This window comes from Tympanuchus pallidicinctus, unplaced genomic scaffold (assembly GCF_026119805.1).
Source record: "Tympanuchus pallidicinctus isolate F22 unplaced genomic scaffold, pur_lepc_1.0 scaffold29, whole genome shotgun sequence".
NCBI classification, from domain to species: domain Eukaryota; kingdom Metazoa; phylum Chordata; class Aves; order Galliformes; family Phasianidae; genus Tympanuchus; species Tympanuchus pallidicinctus.
In genome coordinates, this window is record NW_026294746.1 from 4393508 (window position 1) to 4414264 (window position 20757).

The 20757-nt window shown below is 49.7% G+C and overlaps 1 protein-coding gene and 1 long non-coding RNA gene across 6 annotated transcripts in view; one reads left to right on the plus strand and one right to left on the minus strand.

The window, feature by feature from the left end:
• The first annotated feature begins 6606 nt into the window (after positions 1-6606).
• Positions 6607-20757, plus strand: part of PAX7 (paired box 7) — an 89462-nt gene continuing 75311 nt past the window's right edge. Inside the window, exons 1-5 of one of the 4 annotated variants that reach the window (XM_052691797.1) lie at positions 6607-6676; positions 6897-7123; positions 8882-9117; positions 9671-9800; positions 10576-10710. In XM_052691797.1, coding sequence (XP_052547757.1) covers positions 7039-7123; positions 8882-9117; positions 9671-9800; positions 10576-10710 — 586 coding nt within the window. In that variant the 5' untranslated portion in view covers positions 6607-6676; positions 6897-7038. The remainder of the gene's footprint in view (positions 6677-6896; positions 7124-8881; positions 9118-9670; positions 9801-10575; positions 10711-20757) is intronic. The other 3 variants (XM_052691799.1, XM_052691798.1, XM_052691800.1) reach the window with 3 other exon arrangements.
• LOC128085001 (uncharacterized) lies at positions 18667-20697 on the minus strand. Of its 2 annotated transcripts, none has more exons than XR_008208758.1 (3): positions 20486-20697; positions 19546-19654; positions 18667-19056 (listed from the first exon to the last, which is right to left on the minus strand). It is a non-coding gene; the product is annotated as an uncharacterized LOC128085001 (long non-coding RNA). The 2 variants fall into 2 exon arrangements; XR_008208757.1 differs by lacking the exon at positions 20486-20697 and adding an exon at positions 19736-20010.

Below are 20757 nucleotides of genomic sequence, written 5' to 3' on the forward strand. Positions count from 1 at the left end.
AAGCATCACAAAAAGCAGAGGATGAAAGGAGCCAACAGCCCTCCCTGCTGCCTGCTGGGCACCCATACAGGTTCTGCAGGTTTGGAAACGACCAGGGAAGAGCTCTGCTCTGGGGAAAGTCAACTTAAATCCCACTCCGTACAACATGATGTGGATGATTTAGATGCATTCAGCCCTTTTTCCCTACCATCCAGGATCAAGGAGCAGCCCTAAGCCTAAAGCCCAGGGTGTGAGGCCACATCAGACCCTACATGATGGAAAACCACCATCATCCTCTAGAGCTTGTGCACAACATCCAATACCACCCTGCTTTTACCAATTCCTATTCTCTAAGAGCACCTATTTGAGAAGAAACACCATTATCTCCTCATTGCCTGGGTGGAGTTTGTATAGAGTTTGTTTGTCTCTCCTGAGCTCATGGACCAAAAGCAGACATAAAGAAAGCTGTAAGGCGATTAATATTTTCAAAGAAATTAATTTAAAAACCCCAGCAATTGTATAGCTTTGCTCTACGGCTTCAAGACTATCAACACAGCAATATTCTGATATGTATTTTTATCAGTGTGTTTGCAGGGTTTTACAGTTGCTTTTTCTTCTCATTCATTCTGTAGGCTGTAGGGCTGGCTGCAGTCACCTGGGCTCAGTGCTGGAGCACTGGGTGGGATGGATGGTGCCATGGTTTTGAATCCAAGTATTTTCAAGACAGAGTTGATCTGGAAACCATGCGGGAGAAGAGGTAGAAGCCTCTGCAAATGCATTTTTTTGATCTGCCTTAACACTACCACTATAGAGAATTAAATGGAATTCATTTCTGTGATGAAGGAATTAATGGCAATATGGAGAATCAGGTTCAGGTAGGAGACTTGAATCCAAAGAAGGGAATAAAGCCTTGAAATTCAAATGAAAAAATTATTATATAAGCATAAAGGGAAGTTATTTTACACCTGTAAGACTAAATGTATAAATATGAAGCAACCTCTCCCTCTGGGAAGAGAGGATTGTGCTTTAATTCACCCAGACAAATATGCAGTTTGGTTCCATCTGATTCCTTACACTTCAAGAAAGACCAAACCAGCCCTTTGTGTTGGGTCTCTGCCATGCACACAGCTCCTTGCAGGGCAATAGTGGTGGTGGACGGGCCGTTGGACTGGATGATCTCAGAGGTCATTTCCAACCCTAATGGTTGGGTGGTTTCCCTGGCTCTGGGCTGAGGTTTCATAAAGCCTGAGGTTGAAGGAGGTGAGCTGTAGCTGCAGTGGGGCTTCAGCCTTGCATTCAACCAGCTGTGGGTGCAATGGCTTGTTGTGTGCCCAGCAGTGCAAGCAGGGAAGAGTGACGTCTTTATGGGGGAGAGCACTGGAGTGGGACCAGTGTGGGAGCTGGTGAGCTGCTTTTCCACATAATGAGGGATCTGAGTGTACATCCAGTGCAGGGGCATCTTGGCACATTGGATGGCAGGTGCTCTCTTTCCCTTAAAATACTGTTCTGAATGGGGATGGTTCAATTGAAGAGGAAAACCCCTCTTGCTTGCACCACCGTTGTGCTCCAGCATCTCCTCCCATGCAGTGCTGCTCTCCATGCAAGTCATCTGCTGGCAGAAAGCCTCTTCTCTGCTCCAAAACCCATGTGGAATGGGACATGGGAGCGGGAGCACAGGATTCCTGTTGTAGAATAAACCCAATTAGTCCGTGCACCCCATCAGAAAGAGAAGTGAGCCTTTCAGCAAGGAGGAGTTAATCTGCTTTAGAAAAGCCAAGAGGAATAGAAGTTGGTGTGGAGCTGCAGAACGTCTCAAAAGCCACTTAGAGGTTCAAAGAATGAACGAGGCCATTGCCAGCCTTATTATTTTGATTTGTTTAATGAAAATACTTTGCTCATTCCATAGATGTTATGCTTTGATAAGGTAATTGCTCAAGGACGCAGCTTACATCCTATTAATACTTCACTGTGGGCAAATTAAACCTGACCCAGCAGAGAGGCAGAGCCCGGTGCTGTTGTGACACTTTGCCTTTTGTTTGGTATCTGGATGGGGAGAGGAGTTTTGCTCTTGGGTTTTTTTGTCTTAGGAGAAAGATCTGAACTCTGGTTACGTGCGTCAGCTGGCAGCGTGGCCAACTGAGCTCTCTGCAGAACTGGGGGAGGATTTGCAAGGACATTCTGCAGTGAGAAATGATGCAGGATTAGAAGCAGGATGGAAGTGGGAAGTGTTTTCACCCAACCTCAGGGCTCCATGAAACGTTCCTCCTCTACAGCACGGAAGCTGGGAGCATCCCTTGCAAATGATCCCTAAGAAAGAGGAACGCAGAGGATGGAGACCTTGCAAGCAAAGTGTTGAGGTCTGGAGCAGAGCACTCAGCCCTTAGCTTTCTTTCCCTGACCTCTTTGCCTTTTCTAACCCACCTGCAGCAAACGGTGCACTGAATTCAGTTTGCATCCCCACGCGTTGGCCAAAGGTCTTTGATAACCATTGGTTTTGGGCTCTACTCATGAGATGGGCGCCGTGCTTCACCCTGGGGAGCTGCAGGGCGCTCAAGCAGTCACTGCACCCAGCCTGCATCTCCTCCAGCTGCCCAATAACACAAAGCACACAGGAGTTTTTGCAGCCCTGAGCATTCGTGTGCAAATTTCACTTCGCTTCCCTGCGAAGGAGCCCTCAAACACCGTCCTGCTTTCCCAGCTTTCCTGCGCTCGCTTCGAGCTCTGCCAATATTCCTCCTCTCCTTTCTGACAAAACAAACACTTCAGCCTCAGTGCGTTCCTCTGCTTTTCTCCAATGGTCATTTTGAAAAATGCGGAAGCCCCTCTGAAATATTTTTTTTTAAATCCCTTGGTTTTCAAGGTGGATTTATCGCCCTTTAAAGAGAGATTTATTGGATAATCGCTTACAAAAATAATGCTTATTACTCCAAGATCTCAAATGGAAAACCTTCCCACATTAGTAATCTTCTTGTAATTGCAGAAGGTAGCAACTTTTCATTAAATAATTCATCCCCAGGCGGTTTGGGGTTGGGTTTTTTTTTATTATTATTATTTTTTTCCTGCATTTTCCCTACTTGTGGGGGAAAGTATCGGCGATTAAATCCTTCAGGTTTCAGCAGATGAGCTGCTTGCTTATCGTCCAAGGATGGCTCGATTCTAGATCTGCGTTGCCCTAGAAATTTAATTTTCTGGGGGGAAAAAGGGGGGAAAAAAAGCAAAAGAAGGACTTTATTGGGGTTAAGAGGGTGTCCATGGGAGCACGGTGCACATTGGTGGGGTTGGGGTGCTCCTATCTGTGGGTTTAGGGCTAACCTGGATGTGCCTTTCTATAAGGGAGAATTAACCCCCCTGGGTGCATCATCCTATAGGGCAGAATTCACCCCAGAGCCCTTTTGCTCCCATTGGGATCCCTTACAACCCCCCCCCTCCCATCCTCAGGCGGCGCAGAGGTGAGATGCTCCCCAAAACCAGCCCCAACCCCATTCCCTCCTGCTTACGAGCTGCCTTTCAGCGCTGATTTACAGCCGTTCCCCCAAAGGGACCAGAGATACAGGGGCATTTATCAACCAGAAACATACCTTAGGAAACCATGGAGATGTGCAGGGAAGTGGGGAAGCGGGGAGGAATTCCGCCCTGCTCCTTTAAGCAGTTTCCTTGCTCCTTTTCCTGATTGATGCTTGTTTTAATCTATTGCTCGCTGCTCCCAGGAGAGAAAAGAAGGGGTCTCTCCTTTGTCAACGTGGGTAATGAAGCAGAGCAGAAGCCAAAAAAAAAAAAAAAGGGGGGGGAAAAAAAAAAAAAGAATTTTTTTGCAGTATTAATATTGAATTTTCAACTTTATTCCCAGGCTCTGACCCAATGAATGGCAAAACATTGAATGACGGCCGCGCTGAAGGAAGGCGGCAGAGAAGCAGCGCCAGGATCGTTCCTTTCCCCCGTTATTTTTGTGCCTAAAACTTCCAGCATCGGCACTTTTGGGGCCGGAGGGGAGGGGGGGAGAAGGTCTTTATTTTTGTTAGCCGGATCCCCAACCCACGGGAACGAGGTTAGGAGACTTTGGGAGGAACTTGACACCTCGGGAAGAATTTCAGCCTTCCTTTTTTTCCCCTTTATTTCTTCCCCTTTATTTTCTCTTTTTTTCCCCCATTCCCCCCCTGTTTTCCCTTTCTCCCCCCATTTCCTTTTTTTTTTCCTCCCCCCCCCCCCCCCTTTTTTTCTCCTTTCCCCTCCATTTTCTCCCATTCTCCCCTCTTTTCTCCTTTTTCTCCTCTTTCCTCCCCTTTTCCCCCTTCTTTTCTCTCTCCTATTTCCCCCCTTTTCCCCTCACATTTTCTTCCCCCTTTTTCCTCCTTATTTTTCCGAGTATTTTCGGCACGGCCTTTCGACTCACAAACATATTTACCTGTTTACACCGCGAAGGCGGGGAGAGGGGCAGAGGAAGAGTGCGAGCGACGAAGATGCGGTGGGGCATCAAAGCACAGAAAAAGAAAAGGGGGGGTGATGAGGGGGATTAGGGGGTATTGGTGCCCTCAGGGGAGCGAGGGGGTAATTTAGGGACCGCATTTTGGGTCCAGACAGCTCAGAAGTGGCTCTGGCTGCTTCATTTCCCCCCCCAGGACTCTTCTTTTTTTTTTTTAAAGGAGGGGGAAAAGAGAAGTTTCCAGCGGTTTGCACGGAAAGTCCTTTTACAGCTGCAAACAAAAGGGTTCGCGAGCCCTGGCGTCATGCCCCGCTGAGAGGAGGATTCCTGCCCCATTCCCACTTTTTGGGGGAAAACATTGGGTATTTGTTCAGCCCGTCCCGGGTCACAGGGCCGAGAACCGCCCCTATGGCACCTGGGTGACTGGAAGGAAAGAGCGAGAGGGCAGCTCGGGGCAGAACCGCGTTTCTACCCGTTCTATCCTATGGGACCCGTAGGGATGATCCAATTCATTAAGGATGCTAATGAAGGAGATGCGTCGGAAGCTACGGAGAGCGGAGTGGAGGGGTTTGGGTCTCGTTTCGTCCCTATATGGGGAAGGGGGGGGGTGATGTGGAAGGGACTCTGAAAGGCAGGTGCCACCCATCCTCAAACATTGGGAACAGCAGGGATGAATGCCATCACCCCAAACACACCCCAGAAGCTTCGGGGGGGTGGAAGGGGGCAGTTTGCTATGGGATATTTAATGTATTTGGAATCCATCACCCCAAACCAATCCCAGAAGCTTCTCGGGGGCCAGTTTGCTATGGGATATTCAGTGTATTTGGAAGCCATCACCCCAAACTTCACCCCAGAAGCTTCGGGGGGACCAGTTTGCTATGGGGGATTTGGTATGTTTGGAATCCATCACCCCCCATCCCACCCCAGAAACTTGAGGGGGGGTCGTTTTTTATGGGGGATTTGGTGTATTTGAAACCCATCACCCCAAACCCACCCCAGAAGCTTCGGGGGGTGTGAGGGGGCAGTTTGCTATGGGATATTTAATGTATTTGGAACCCATCACCCCAAACCTCACCCCAGAAGCTTCGGGGGGGCCAGTTTGCTATGGGGGATTTGGTATGTTTGGAATCCATCATCCACCATCACCATGCTTCGGGGGGGGGGGGAGTTTTTGCTATAGGATATTTGGGATATTTGGAACCCATTACCTCAAACCCCACCTCAGAAGCTTCGGGGGGGGGTCAGTTTGCTATGGGGGTTTGGTATATTTGGAACCCATCACCCCAACCTCACCCCAGAAGCTTCGGGGGAGGGGAGGGGGGGGGACGTTTGCTGTGGGATATTTGGTATATTTGGAACTCATCACCCCCAATCCCACCCCAGAAGCTTCGGGGGGGGTCGTTTGCTATGGGGGATTTGGTGTATTTGGAAACCATTTGGCATATTTGGACCCTTGGGATCGGAGGGGGGGGGGGGGGTGTCGTTTGTTAGGGGAGATTTGGTACATATGGAACCTGGGGCAGGATGTGACCCCTTTGGGATGCATACGGATGCTCCAGCCTGATTGATGAGTGCTGAAGTTTGTGAAGCCAAAAAAAAAAAGAGAAAGAAACAAAATCCTTTATCCTAAAGTTTTCCTCCACGATATATTACCAAAAAAAAACGGGAAGGGGGGAGAGGGGAGAAAAGGGGAAGGGGGAGGGGGGGGTGAGCCCCAGCTTTCCATCAAAAAGAAGCCAAGCCTAGTAATGAATAATAGCGCCTAACAAAATAACCCGAGCCCGTAGATTTGCCTGCGTGTTGGGAAGCTGCTGCCTCTTATTGGTCCCTCAGCCCCGGCGCGGTACCCCCATCCCCGGTCATGAATAAAAGAAAGGAGCCGGAGCCTATCACAGCGCCGGGGCTCCTTCTATCCTCCCCACACCGCCCCAAGTTGGGCTCTTTAACAACTTCCAAACCCTCCTCCCACCCATCTCCGAAACACCACCAAAAAAATAATAAAAAAAAAAAGAGGCAAGGAGGGTGGATGGGTGGGGAGGTGAAAAAAAAAATAAAGCAGCGGTAACAAAAATAAGGGGAAAAAAAAAAAAAAACCAACAACCTCAGCTTGAGGGGGAAAAACTCAGCTCCCCCTACGCCCCCCCATCCTTAAGCCCAACCCAGCACCGAGGCAACTTTGGATGTGTCTGCTTCTCCCTGCAGTCTGGGTTACATTCCTCCGGAGCGCCCGCTCAGGCCGGTTGTGACATAGCCCGAAAACTTTCCGAGGGATTTCTGGTGGGTGATATTTCTCCCCCCCCCCCCCCCCCCCCCCCCCCTCCACCCCCTTCTCCATTCACCCCTCACCCCCCATCATTTCACCCCCCCCACCTCGTTAACGATTCCTCTGATGACGATTTTTTAATTATTATTGTTTTCATTCATTCGGAGCAATGATTTCTCCCTTGTTCGTTTGGGTTTGTTTGGTTTTTTTGTTTTTTTTTTTTAAAAAAAACAGCCGCCGGGGCTGGAAAACCACCGAAAGCCCTTCCAGCCTCATTGGGACCAACAGAGAAGGAAAAAAACCCGTTGATCTTTCGGCTCTCCCGGGGTTCGGGGGTGACCCCGATCCGTACGGAGCCGCTCCGCCGCCCCCCGCTATGGCAGCGCTCCCCGGGACGGTACCGCGGATGATGCGCCCGGCGCCGGGGCAAAACTACCCTCGCACCGGCTTCCCTTTAGAAGGTAGGTATATCTATGTTAACGTGTGCGAGGACAGCTTCAGATAGATGAATTTGGGATGGATTTGAAAGCGGGGAGAGGTGAGTTGGGTGAAGACGGGGGGTTTTGGGGGGGGGATCCTGTGCGGAGCATCCAACTTTGGGGAGGTCGGAGCTCTTTTCTCACGTCGCGCCTTTATTTTTCCGCCCTTTTCGAGGAGTTAGGAGCGGGTTTTAGGCTCGCCCTTTCTTGCTATGGCTACTATTATCGTTTCCCAAACTCAAAGAGTCCCGGCCCTATAGAGAAAGAAAGGAGGAGGGGAAAAACAAAAAAGCAAGAAAAACCGATTGTTTCCAAACTTCTCCCCAGGAAAATAAAAGCCAAAGCCGGAGCTTTGGGGCTGGGAACAGATGCGGTGCTTCGGCCGAGGAAAAAGGGGGGGAAACGGGAGCTGTCACCTCGAGAAGTGTCATCCGTGGGGATGACATCTCCACTGCGGAGCCACCAACTTCCCCCGTCGTTTTCTTTCCCTTTGTGCGGCCGCCCGGCTTATGATTTCTGCCCAAAGCTGTGCGAGGGAATAATAATAAATTAAAAAAAAAAAAATTAAAAATTAAAAAAAAATAATAAAAAAAAATCAGAATTAAAGTAGGAGCCCTTTCCCCGCATTTATTAAAGAGGAGAATTTCATACAGACCGTGATCAAGTGGCGAAACTCAGAGCTGGGGAAAGCCACGCAGACTGCAAAACATACAAGCTGGGGGGATTTGCTGAAGTGCTTTTCTGTAGCAAATGAAGTAAAACAGACGGCAAGGGAAAGGATCAAAGGATTACAACAATATTTGCACAACATGACTGGGAATAATGAAAAGAGAGAGCGGGCGGCGGTTTTAGTACCTCTTGAATGTAAAATTGGCCACTCGAGTGTTATCTGTCGATAATGATATATCCAGGGAGTGCTGGCCAAGTGACTTTGAATTAGTGGTGCATGATTCTTGTTAAATCGCGAGGCAATTTCTGGAATCGACTTTTCTTTGTAAAGAGAAAATCACCCCCTCGCCCCCTCCAGCCTCGCTGCAAATTGCGCAGCTGAGTTCTTCCCTCCGTATTTTTTTTTTCTTTTAATTTCCCCCCCCCTCCCCCTAATTTCCAAGCCTGTGAAATCGTATTAATCTCCGAAATCTACAGCGCGAAATACCGACCCCGCAGGTGCCGCGCATCGCGGCTCCTCCGAACCCGTAGAAAGAAACCCTCGAGGGGATTTCGAGAGCCTGTTTCCCAAAAGTTGGGTCGCAAACAGAGAGCCGCTCATTAATTCGGAGCGCGGAGCCCCTCATCGGGGACGCGGAGCCCCTCATAGGGAGCGAGGAGCGCTGCGCGCTTTCGGGGAGAAGTGCGAACTTTTTTTCTTCTCCTTTTTCTTTTTTTAATCCTATCTGGCTTTGCCACCAGGTTTTAAATCTTCTCCTCTTTCGGCTCTGGTTCAAAGTGTAGGTGTGAAACCCCCCAAGTTCTGTAACCCCGAGGGGACGGAGGGGTGATGCGATGCGCGGCTCCTATTTTCAACTGCAAAACTTTCCCCTACAGCGAAGGGCACCGCGGGGATACGGGATAAAAAGCAATTCCACGGGACGGGAGGGGTTTTGCCCCTATTTTAGGACACGGTGGAGAGGTGCAAATCTCTGGGATGCAAACTGGAGGCGCGGGGAGGGATGCGTGGAATTTTGACGGATTTTTTTTGCCCTTTTTCACCATTTTTCTCTCCCCCCCCCCCGTTCCCAGTGTCCACCCCGCTGGGCCAGGGCCGGGTGAATCAACTCGGAGGGGTTTTCATCAACGGGCGCCCGTTGCCCAACCACATCCGCCACAAGATCGTGGAGATGGCTCACCACGGGATCCGGCCCTGCGTGATTTCCAGGCAGCTCAGGGTCTCCCACGGCTGCGTTTCCAAAATCCTCTGCAGGTACCAAGAGACGGGCTCCATCCGACCCGGGGCCATCGGGGGCAGCAAGCCCAGGGTGAGTGCAATGTGGGGCCGCGTTACGGGCCCGATACGCGGTGTTAGGAAGCAGCCGGGGAGGGATCTTCTTTTGGGACGAGAAGGGGTGAATTTAGGGATGAAAGAAACGAACGGGTTTTGAGCAAAGATGGGGAGAAAACAGCGCCGGGCAGCAGGATGGGATTAAATTAACGGGGTTTTCAGCGTGCAACAAGTGGCAAGCATTCGAGCGTTTCCTTCGGCCCCTGTTTGCTTTCAGGTTTACACAGCACCCCCCCAAAAAAGCATCCCTCGCATCCCCTCCTTCCTTCCATCTCAGGTTAAACCCATCTTTGCCATCTCCTTGTCCTTTAGTTTTAAGGGGGACAAATGGAATCCACACCTGGGGGACAACCTCATACCTCTCCCCAGCTTTATTTTCCTTCTTCCCATCCCTCAGATTCAACTATTTTTGTTGTTTTTGCCCCCAAAGCTAGCAGCCCGGTGTAATTTTTCAATTAAAAGGGCTTTTTCTCTCTCTCCCCTTCCCCCCCTCTGCTCACGCACGCACCGGTGGCCATTGACCACAAAAGCAGGTTGCGACTCCCGACGTGGAGAAGAAAATCGAGGAATACAAGAGGGAAAACCCTGGGATGTTCAGCTGGGAGATCCGGGACAGGCTGCTGAAGGATGGACACTGCGACCGCAGCACTGTGCCCTCAGGTGAGAAGGCAGCTTGGCCGTAAGGCCACCCGTGATCCCAAAAAGGCGTTTTGGGGCATGGTTGTCTCCGGCATCCTCTTGCTCCTTGCTCTGCATGGGGATGGATGCAAACCAAAGCGGTTTTTCCAAGTTATCCCAGCTCCCTGGGGACAACTGGGGGTCTCCAACCTGAGGGCAGCTTGCATGGGGTAGATCCCAAAGTGGGACTTCAGCCCACGTCTTGCTCACTGAGGATGCACAGCGGTGCTTCCATTCATCCAGGAATGCCATCGCTCACTGAAAATGATGCTGTACCCCAGTGTTGAGATGTGCTGAGGGTCTGGATGTTTTTTAGGTCCTGGTTCCTTTGGCTCAGAGTTCCTCTCTTGCTCCAAAGGAGCTGAGCCTGCTCTGCAGGGCACAGATCCCCAAAAGTGGGGTCCTGGGGAGGCTGAATCCAAACTTTTGGGCCTTTCCTGGTCCTACTGAGGGTTGCAAGCCAAGAGCTGGGGACATTTTCCCTGCCACAAAGCAGGTGGGAACCCTGGGACGTGCAACCCCATGAGCAGGGCCGGGTGTTTTGGGGTTGGTGATGGATGCATCCATCTTCAGGAACCCCAGTTGTCGTCACTTGGGTGAACTGAGGGGTGCTTGGGCGCAGTTGGCAGAAGGAGTGGGTGCATAAGAGTGGGCAAAGAGGTGCAGGTGCCCTTGATGTGTATGAGGCTCCAGCTTGGGTTTCCCCCGTCCGTTCCCAGGCAGCTTATACTTGCCTTCTTGTCTTTGACTGTCTGAGGTTTAGTGAGTTCGATTAGCCGTGTGCTACGCATCAAATTCGGGAAGAAAGAGGAAGAGGAGGACTGCGACAAGAAGGAGGAAGATGGGGAGAAGAAGGCCAAGCACAGCATAGATGGCATCCTGGGCGACAAAGGTAGAGGCGGCCACGCGTGCCCCAGGTTGGACTGGGGGAACCTTTAGGATGGGGGGAACCTTTGGGAACACGGCCCACGGCTTTTTAGATGGGGAATAAGAAAGGGATTGGCTGCAGAGCCTTACAGCTGTCCTTTCCAAGTAGGGCTGATGGCAGAGCCAAGGTGTGATGCTGCTGGGGCTGCTGGTACCCAGCCTTTGGGGTTGTGATGTTTTCTCATCCCCGCACGGAAGAGTTGTCGGTGTTTCGCTCGCGGCCGCTCCAGATCAATTATTTATAAAGGGAGATGACTGAGGGGAGGCATCTCTGATTCCTAAATGAATTTGTTAAACAGATTTCTCTCCTGCTCTCTAAGTGGTCCCCTGAAACTCTGGCTGACAGTTGACCGATTTGGCCAATCAATATCAATTAGAGAGCACGGGATGCGCGCTGCTGTGGGGCTGCAGTGAGAGCCACCAGCACCGGGCTCGGGGGGAAATAATAAATAGGCAAATAATAAATAGGGATAATAAAGCTGGGGCTGCTGGTGGAAAGCTTGAGGGCAGCTCGGAGAGGGGGGACCCGGTGACACTGCACTTGTCTCTCATTGTGGGGGGGGGGAGGGCGGGGAATGCGAGGTTTTGGAGCTCGTGGCGCTTTGGAAATGTCATTTTGGGAGGCTGGGTGGGGGAGACGAGTCCTCAGCCTTCCAAAAAAACAAACAAACAAAAAAAACAAATAAAGAAGAAGGGAAACCGGTATTTTTAGCGAAAATAATCGAAGTTTGGCAATGAGGGTTTTGTGAAACCAGGGGGGAAGTTGGAGGGACGGGAAGGAGGTTTTGCTTTAGGCACGGAATGATTTCGTCGCGTCCAAGCGCTTTTTGGGGGAGGAAAGCGGGAATTACGAAGTCCCGTAGGAAAGCCTGAAGAATGAAGGTTTTGCTGTTTATTTTTGCCCCCGAATTGATGGCAAAATGGCGATGGTGAGGCCGGCTTGCGAGGCTTGGGGGCCGGTTTGCCGTATCGGCAACGGAGCTTCCACAAAGTTTCTCACTAGGCTGCAAAGTTTTCCCCAGTTCGGGGGGGAATATTGAAGTGCGGGGAATTCGGGGCAGAGAAAAGCTTCTCCGTGTCACCATCAAACGTTTAAATGAAGGTGCACAAAAGGGGGTTCTTTAAGGATCCGATCTCTCTCCCCCTTTCTCTCCCTCTCTCTCTCTTTTTTTTCCAACCTTGAAGATGAACTTCACTTACAAAGACCTTCGAGTCTATTGAAGCTTTATAAGCAAAAGATTCCCGGCCACAAAAGCAAACACTGGAAGGAAAAAAAAAAGAAAAAGGGGTGTGGAGGGGAGGGGGGGTGTAAGAAAGGGGGAAAAAAAAGAAGGGGAAAAACCCTAGGCTGCCTTAAAAATGGAGTAGAAGGATGGGGGAGGGAGGGCTTCTCTATTCTCATTCAAAATTCTGCAAGGAGGAGAAAAAGTTGGGACAAAGGGCCAAGGAAGGGAAGAAAGGGAGATAAATTATTCAAAACTCCCTGCTGTTAGATAGTTTTGTAATATTATAGGACCGTCTGTTGGAAAAAAGGCGAGCCGTTGGACGTTGCAAAATGTTGCTTGTGATTTGGAAATAGGCGATGCTCATTTGCAAATCGGAGCCCATTGTGTGGAAGGGGGAAAAACTGCCCCCGCGTCACCGCGCGATGCGTCGGGTTTCATTTCGGAGAGGTGGTTTTTCTCCGGGTCGCATCGCTGGGAAAAGTAACGATTTTTACATCTCGAGGTCGTTGCTGTTTCGTTATTTTTCTTTGGTTTGTTTTCTCTCGGGGAAAAAATAAAAATAAACTTAAAATCAAAACGAACCGCGGGTGCTTTGCGGAACCCGCTTTGAATCGAGCGCTCATTTGGGCTGATTCCCTTTTGCCGCAGCCCGCGGAGCGCCCATTCCCGGAGATAAATCATTATTGATGGGCTGCTGGGCTCCCGTGCGTTTTATTTTCTCCTTCTCCTGCTTTGGATCTGAAGGAAAAAAAAACCTCCTAAAAATGCTTTGCTTTTGCGGAGCTGCCGAAATAGCGGGCAGCGGTGAAACGGGGTGCGGGGCTGTCAGAGCAATTAAAAAATACCACCAATAATAACAGCAGCCATCAATACGGAGAAAAGTTTCTAAACAGCCCCAATTAAGATAATTAATGAGCGGTCAGTTCGTAAAAGGTTCCGAGGCGGCGTTTTGCTATTTATTCCTTTTAGAGCCGGGAATCACGACGCCCCTTCCATGGGAATTGATCTCGAAGTTTGATATTAAATTATTATTAAATATATATATATATATTAACGCATTCCTGGCACTCGTTCCCAGCTCTGCGTTGGGTGTTTGTATTCCTCGCTTTATTTTTCCTATTTATTTCCCTCCCCCCCTTTTTCTTTTTTTTTTTTTAAGGCATTTTCATGATGGTTGCGGACGGAGGGGGGGAGGAGGGAGAAAAAGGAGAGGGGGAAACTTTGTTTTGGCCTTTTTCCTCCTGCCAAACGCCTTTGCTCCATTTGCGGGTTCTCCTCGCGGGGAGCCGGAGGAAGACAGCCCTAAATGCTCTCTCTTTTTAAGTGTTAAAGAAAGCTTCCACCCTGCGCCTGTTTCTTTCTATCGTCTGCTTGGCATTTAATAATGTTAAGACTTATTAGAGCTGGTAATGAAAACTGTGGCTGTTGAATAGGGAGCTGTGTTGGAGAAGGGTGTAATAGCTCCAAGGCATGCTAAGAAATGTATTTATCCCCAATCAGTACTCACTCTCTGAGTTCCCAGCACAAACGTTAAGTTGAAGGGTTTTAAGGCAGATTAAATTGAGCCTTTATTTCTTTGCACTTTCATCTTTAAACGGCTCACTCCAGCTAGCCCTGGGCATATATTCATGAGGCTTCACTTTATTTTTTATTTATTTTTTTTTTATTTTATTTATTTATTTTTTTTTATCCTTGTTAAGAGCGAGTTATTATTATTTTTTTGTTGTCGTTTCTCGTTGTTCTTTCATTTGTGAGCGTTTGGGGTTTATTAGGGAGGGTCACGGGTGGGTGATGGCGCTGCTTTACTTCACCCCGCAGCCGGAGATGCGAGGTGGAACCGTGGGGGTGAATGGGGAAACGAACCCCCCCCCGGATTTAACGGGGTGCTGAGGATGGTGCCCACACTTCGGGCGAGGCCTCGTATTAATTACAAGCAGATGTGAAGCATGGGAGGAGGGGGATGAGCTTCAGCAAAGGAATGACCCCCCCGCGTGTCACCCTATGGCCACGGGTGTCCCGTTCGGGGCCGCTGTGCCGAAACAGAGCGGGGATGGCAGCAGGGTTTGGGATCAGGCCGGACAGGTGGCTTGGCGTTATTAAGCATTATTAATCACTTAATTTTCTTGTTGTTTCTTGTAATTATTGTTTTTAATCGCTTAATCGCCGCCCGTTTTTATGATTTATGTTTTTTTTACCACTCATTACTGTTTGGCATCTCCATCCCCTCCCTCCCGTTCCTTTATTTCGGTGCTCCTCTTTATGGCACACGGGGCACCAATGGCTGCACCGCTGTGTTCCCCCCCCCCCCCCCATGGAAATGATACGCGGGGTTGGGATGGGAAACCCGGTAGGAAGAGATGGATACAGAGCAGCGTTTAACTGTATTGAGGTTTTGGAAGCGTGAACAGGTGTGACCATCCCCTATCCATCCCCCCCCCCGCCCCGAGGTGGTAATGATTGAATGTGATAGCAGTCCCTGGTGTAGAGTTTAGGGTTCTTTTCTTGGGGGGGGAGGCTGTTTGGGTCCTGCCAAATGTAATTTAATTCGGGGGAGTGGATATGGGGAAAATAAGAGGGGGGGGGATCAGCCCCTCGCTGCCACACCTGGGAAGTGGCTTTGTCCCTAAGAGCCGGGGGGGGTTCGGGTCCATTTATCAGCAAACAATCTGCATCGTTGTAAAACCAACAAGAGCTTTCTCTGTCAATGTATGTTTAGGGGGGAAATGGGGGGGAACAGACACTTCATCAAATCAAGGGATTACGAAAGGTTGGCAATCTAATCAAACAGAGACCAGGCGGGATTTGTGAGTGTTGCGAGTGGGATCAGCTCTAATAATGGGGGGCAGGAAAGAGATAGGGTAGTGTCAAGCAATTCATTGGCTTTAGGCTCAGTTATTCTGTGCATATTTCAGGGAGAGAGAGAGAGAGAGAGAGGAGAGAGGGGAGGGAAAAGGGAAAAAAAATACAGGGAGAGGGAGAAGGGAGGGGGGTTGGATGTGAGCACACACGGAGCTTACATGTCACAAAAAAAGCTGAGACAAATGAGGTACAACAATAAACACAGATAACAATTACAAAGGCAAACAGTGGCTTTTGGGAACAAGTAGCTGCAGAACCTGGTCTACATAAACAAAGTAGGCAAATGTTTGCAAGATAAACTCCTTCCTAAATCGAGTGTGACGGGAAGGAGAGAAGAGAGGAGGAGAGATAAGGTTGGAGGGGGGAATGAACGAGTATAATCTAATAGAAGGCGTCTTAAAAAACAAACTTAAGACAAGGATGCGGGGAGAGAGGTTCAATTATACAGTGGGAAGTGAAATAATATAAGGGAGATGTTTGTGATCCAGGGGTCGCTTGGGTTTTGCGCGTCCCCTCCCCTTCTTTTTGGCGCTGGGTGGGGGAGAAGAATGGGTTGAATTGTAGGAAAAGGGCAAAGAAAAAGGGGAATGCGGGTACGGGGAAGCGAGGGGGGGGTCGGCTCAGCAGGAAGGGGAAGGAAATACAAGGCAGCCATAATAATCTCTAATTTGAAGGTGAATGGTAGATTACGTGATAGGCTGGGAGGGATAGGAAGCGGCTATGGGGGGAGATGGATGCCGTGATAGAGGAGGGCAGGAAGGAAGCTGGAAGGTATATATTTCTAATCCAGGGCTTTCGGTGGTAATTGGGGAAGGAGGGGTGGAGCGGGGAGGCTGCAGGGCAGATGTGCCATCCAGGTGTGCTTCCCCCCCCAAAAAAAAAGACGCTCCCGAAGCCCGAATCATTTTCAGAAGGAGTTGAAGGCGGTGTTGGGGTTTATTCTCTGTTTTCTATCCGGATCCCGGCAAATGAGAATTGTATATAAGGGGAGAGACGTGTCTGCAGTGTGGTTAAAGGAATTAGATATTTACCAGTTTGAAATAAGCCTGGTTATAAAAAAAAAAAAAGGGAAAAAAAAAAAAAAGGGAGAGAGACACTGAAAAGATGAGACGGGAGAACACTTCAAACGAATTCATCATCTGGAGTGGTGAAGGGGAGATTTAGAGACAGTATTGGGAAGTTATTTAGATATTAATAACATATTTTCCTGAGGCGTCAGGAGTGCCTCCATACGCACTTTTTTCTCGCAGCTATTTGGCTGGGTGAAATATGGGAGACCCAAATGTTGGGAAGAGATAACACAATCAGCCTAGCCCTGGTCCTGTGACTGCATCATAGCATTAAACCCGGATTAACCTCCCCTTTCTCCCCCTCCTCCATTCCAGCCCCCCTCCCCAACACCCCCACTCGTACCCCCCCGAGAAGCTTTCCAAATTTTTCAGGGGAATTTACATGGCAGGATTTTAAAGCACATATAACACTAGCCTTAAAGCTGTAAGGTACTTACTCGAGCATTAGGGTAAGGCGGGGGGGGAAGCATCTTTCTGAAAATTACGTTTCCTACAAAAGAAAGAAGCAAATAAGGGACCCTCTTAAGACCTGGGCTTTGGAGATATTATATATTTATAGAGACTATTCTTAAAAAAAAAAAAATAGCAGCCCATTCCTATCAGCTGCCACACAACTCTTCTCTCCACCAATGGCCTTAAAAAAATTTTTTTTTTTTCCTTTTTTTCCCTCTTCTTCTTTTATTTAAGCTGAACTTCAGCCCGGTTTGGGCTCTTTCATTTTTCTTTCTTTTTATTATTCTTATTTTTCCTTTTTCCTTTTTCTTTTTTTTCTTTTTTTTTCCTTTTTGTTTTGGAGGAATGTGGGTGAGAAGATGCTGGGAGCTGCAGGGAACGGGGGACAGCGATGGGGACGCGGCTCCGAGCTGCCGGCCGGGCCTTGGTGGCACCGATCCCCTTCCAATGTGTGCTCAGAGGGGGGGTCCTTTAAGGGGAGGGGGGCTACCTCTCATCCCATCCATCCCAAACAGGTCCAGAATAAGAATTAAAGCACCACCGAAGCGCAGGTGCGGTTGAGCAGCTCGGTTCGGGACGGGGACGCGGTGGAGTCAGGAGGGAGATCTGCCCTGAATCCCCCCAACCCCCCAAAACCATCCTCATCTTCATCCCCATCCTCATCCTCGGTTCATCCCGCCCCGGGGCCGGCGTTGAGCTGGACACAAAAGAAACGAGATGTCAGTGAATGCCTGGTTATAAAGACGTTTGTCAGCGGTTTGTGGGGGGAAAAACGGGTGAAGGGACGGGGTTGGATTTGGGGCTTTTTCAGGCAGAACGGGGCTCACGGAAAAGGGCCGGGGCTGCGCAGAGGGAGGGGAGAAGAGAAGAAGTAGGTGAGGAAAAGTAGAGGCAGCTTGAGGAAATTGAGAAGCTTATAGTCTTTGATCCTTGGATGCTTTTCCTTATCAGAAACATTTGTGGTGACACCGGTACAAAGGAAGTTCATCATATTACAGACTGTTCGGGCTGCTCGCAGGAATCACTGTCTATTAATTAGCAGGCGCTCTGTCTTGTGGGACATAGGAGATCTGAGGCTGCACATTACTTGCTTGGATGGCTCTGGGTCCTGTGATGAATTGTCGCAAAGGCTCTGTAGGGTCTGCGGAGGGAAGGAGGGGGGACCCTGGGCTCGTTTCTGAGCTGTATGGCTGTGCTGCAGGGGAAGGGTCCCCAGCTCCGTGCTGCTCATAGGACAGCTGAGCTCATCCCTTCTGCGCGGCTGTGCCCGAGGTTTGGGGTGAGGAAGAGGAGCAAAGCGCTTGTTTGTGGTTTTTTCTTTTCTTTTTCTTTTTCTTTTTTTTTATATTTAATTTAATCGTTATATATTAATGCTGATAAGAACTAATTTTCACCTGTCGAGTCTTCCTGGAGATGGAAATAGGGGGTTTCCCTTCATAATACAACAGCAGGACTCAAGGGATGCTCCTGGCTCACCTCCACCTGCCCGAGAAACGCAGTCAAGGGCTTTAAAAAAAATAATTAAAAATAAAAAGGCTTATATATATATAAATCTATATTTTTCTTTTGAGGAGGAGGGGGGGGAAAATAATTGGCGTTCAAAGAGAGGGTCGCGTTTCCTAGAGAGGGAGGAATGGAAAACCCTCAGGGCGGCTTTGGGGTCGCGGCGTGAGGGTGACACGGAAGGCACGAAGGGATGCTCAGAGGTGCGAGGGGGGAGATCCGATCCCTTTGCCCCCCGCCCCCGAGGCTTTCTGGAAGGCAGAGGAAGCCCTTCTTGGTTTTCACTCTTTTCTGAGCTTCTTTTTTTTTTCCCCTCTCTCTTTTGCTTGTTGTTGCTGTTGCTAAAATTGGAAGGAAGCACTTTGCCTGACCCTAAAAGAGTGGGGTTGGGGGCACGGCTGTTTGCAAGGCTCTCTCTCGGGGTAGGTGGGGAGGGAAGGAAAGAGGGGGGAGAAGGGGGGGGGGGGGACGACAAACACACCCGGCAGCCTTCAGCCTTCAGTGGCTTCTTTGTCCCGAGCCCCTAAAGATCGAGGATCAAAGTGACCCTTTAAACGGGGCAGAGAGGAGGGGGAGCTGCGATGCTGCGTCCCCGCGGAGAGGCGGCTGTCCCCGAAGTGTGTGTGTTGTGTGTGATGGGGTGACCCCATCGGACAGCCCCTACAGCCCCTCTTTGGGGGCTGCCATCCCCCCCCGCTGTATCGCTATAGGGACTTGGACAGGGCGTTTATAGGCAGCGATGCTGCCCCGCTTTTATCCAGGGGGGTAAAGGGGGGAGGGCCTGAAAAATGTAATTTTCCTTTCTTCCGAGGGAATGGAGAAGGGAAAACACGGGGACCAACCCCAACCCGCTGCCGTTTCCGTTCTCACCCAAACCTCCAACGGAGGCGAAAGTCCGAAGCGAACCGCAATTCTGTCATTTATTTATTTTCCCCGTTCCCTCATTTGTGGGGACGAATCGATTTGCATATTTATTGGGAAATTAAAGGAGAGAGGAAAGTTGACGCTGGGCGAGATGAGCTTCTCGAGCAACTTCAGGCGCTCGGGTTATTTTTCGCCTCGCCTGAAGTTCGCAGAAGTAGCCTTAAATCCCATCAAACTCATTTCGAATTGCGGGGTTTGGGTGCCATCAGTCCCAGGCCGGCTCTTGAACACAGCCCACGGTTGCTTTCTTTTGCATTTCGAAGTATAGAAGCGTCTCTAAAAGGAGAGGTTGAACGTACAAAGGACACTTGGATGTCGAGGGATATTCAGGGAACAGTCATGTTTAAATTCCCTACAATTGTTTCCAGCACATTTGATTGCTCGGAAAGAGAAAGAAACATTGACATGAATAGGAATGGGGGGTGGAGGGGGGGGTGGAGGGGGGGGGACGACGGGATTAATAGCCCCCAAGCTTTGTATGGTGTAAATTATCCGAGAGAGGGCAGATAGCCGGAGCTGCTGGTGATTGTGAGGGTCCATACAGACGGCCACGCCGTTAGGGAAAGCCGCTGTTATTTTTAATAGGGATTCCTTATTTAGGAACTTCATTCTTTCCAGTTCTTCCCCCCTTCCTCCCCCCCCCCACCCCCCCTATTTCTCGAGGAGCGTTTGATGCTAAATAGCAGCAAATTGAGCTATTTGAAGCCTCATTTATATATATATATATACATATATTGATGGAGAATGTGAACATTTGGTTTATACCTCGTTGCTCTGCTGCTTTTTTCCTGGAGTTTTCCCCTTAATCTCCATCCGGCCCACAATCCAGCCCTTGTGCGTGCGGCTCGCAGCGGGTAAACTGCGATTTTCACTCCTGGTATTGAAAAGGAGGGGAAAAGTTTGGGCGTTTGACGAATGCTTTCCTTTAAAAGCAAAATATCCCACTCCTCTCTACCTCCTGTTCAGCGGAGGGAAGGACGGCGCAAGCCCAGATTAAGACACGTCTAAAAGACGAGGAGATGGAGCTAAATCCAAGCGACGTTCGGGGGGGGGGATGGGGGTGGAATTATACATTTATAGTGGCAAAGCTTCTCAGGAGAAAATGGGCAGAGGTGAACAGTGCAGAGATGGACGATCTTCCCCCATCAGTGCTCGGCAGCAAACCTCTGCGAAGGAGAAAACAGAGCGCTTGTTGCTGGTTATGACATCGCTAAGCGAGGATCCGCTTTGGCTTTCCAGTTCGGTTGCAAAGAACCAAAGCTCTCCAATGAAGGAACCAAACCCAAACCCCCCCCCGGGTTGGGTTCCCAAGGGGTCCCACCCCATTTTCCACCCCCCCCCCTCCGCGATGTTCTCCGTCGGGAAGGGAAAAAAGCAGAGCCGAACCCCGGCTGCTGTGACTTCGTGACTTTTCTCTCCGATTTTAGGCAGAATTGGATCTTTTTAACTCTTTTACCCCCTCTCCCCCCTCCTCTCCATCCTTTTATGACGGTATTTTTTCTCACTCTGTTTTCTCCCCTTAACCTCCTCTTTTTTTTCCCCTCCCTCTCTCTCTCTGTCCGCCTTTCATTTGAAGCGAGGCTTTACAGCTTGCTACACTTTCTAAGTGCATCAATGGCCACTTTAGAAATACAAACAACTTTTAAAGATAAAATAACCAAACCAGAATGGGACTTTCAATGGGGGAATAGTTGTTGTCCTTTACCATGGAGTGTGCAGCCGCCTCTGCCTAATCCAGCTTTCATTTTCACCGACAAATGCCAAGAATCTATATCTGTCTCCCAACCCCTCGGGAGCTTGATTACACGACAAAAGGCTGCCATTATCCGCAGGAGAAAACAGGGAGGGGACACGGGGGCTCGGGCCTCTGAGGATGAGGGCATCTCCAAACTATTGACTTAGTGGATGAAGTCAAGAGCAAACACGCTGAGATCTAAAGGGGGGAAGGCAGGGGGCGGGGGGAGAAGGAACGGAGGA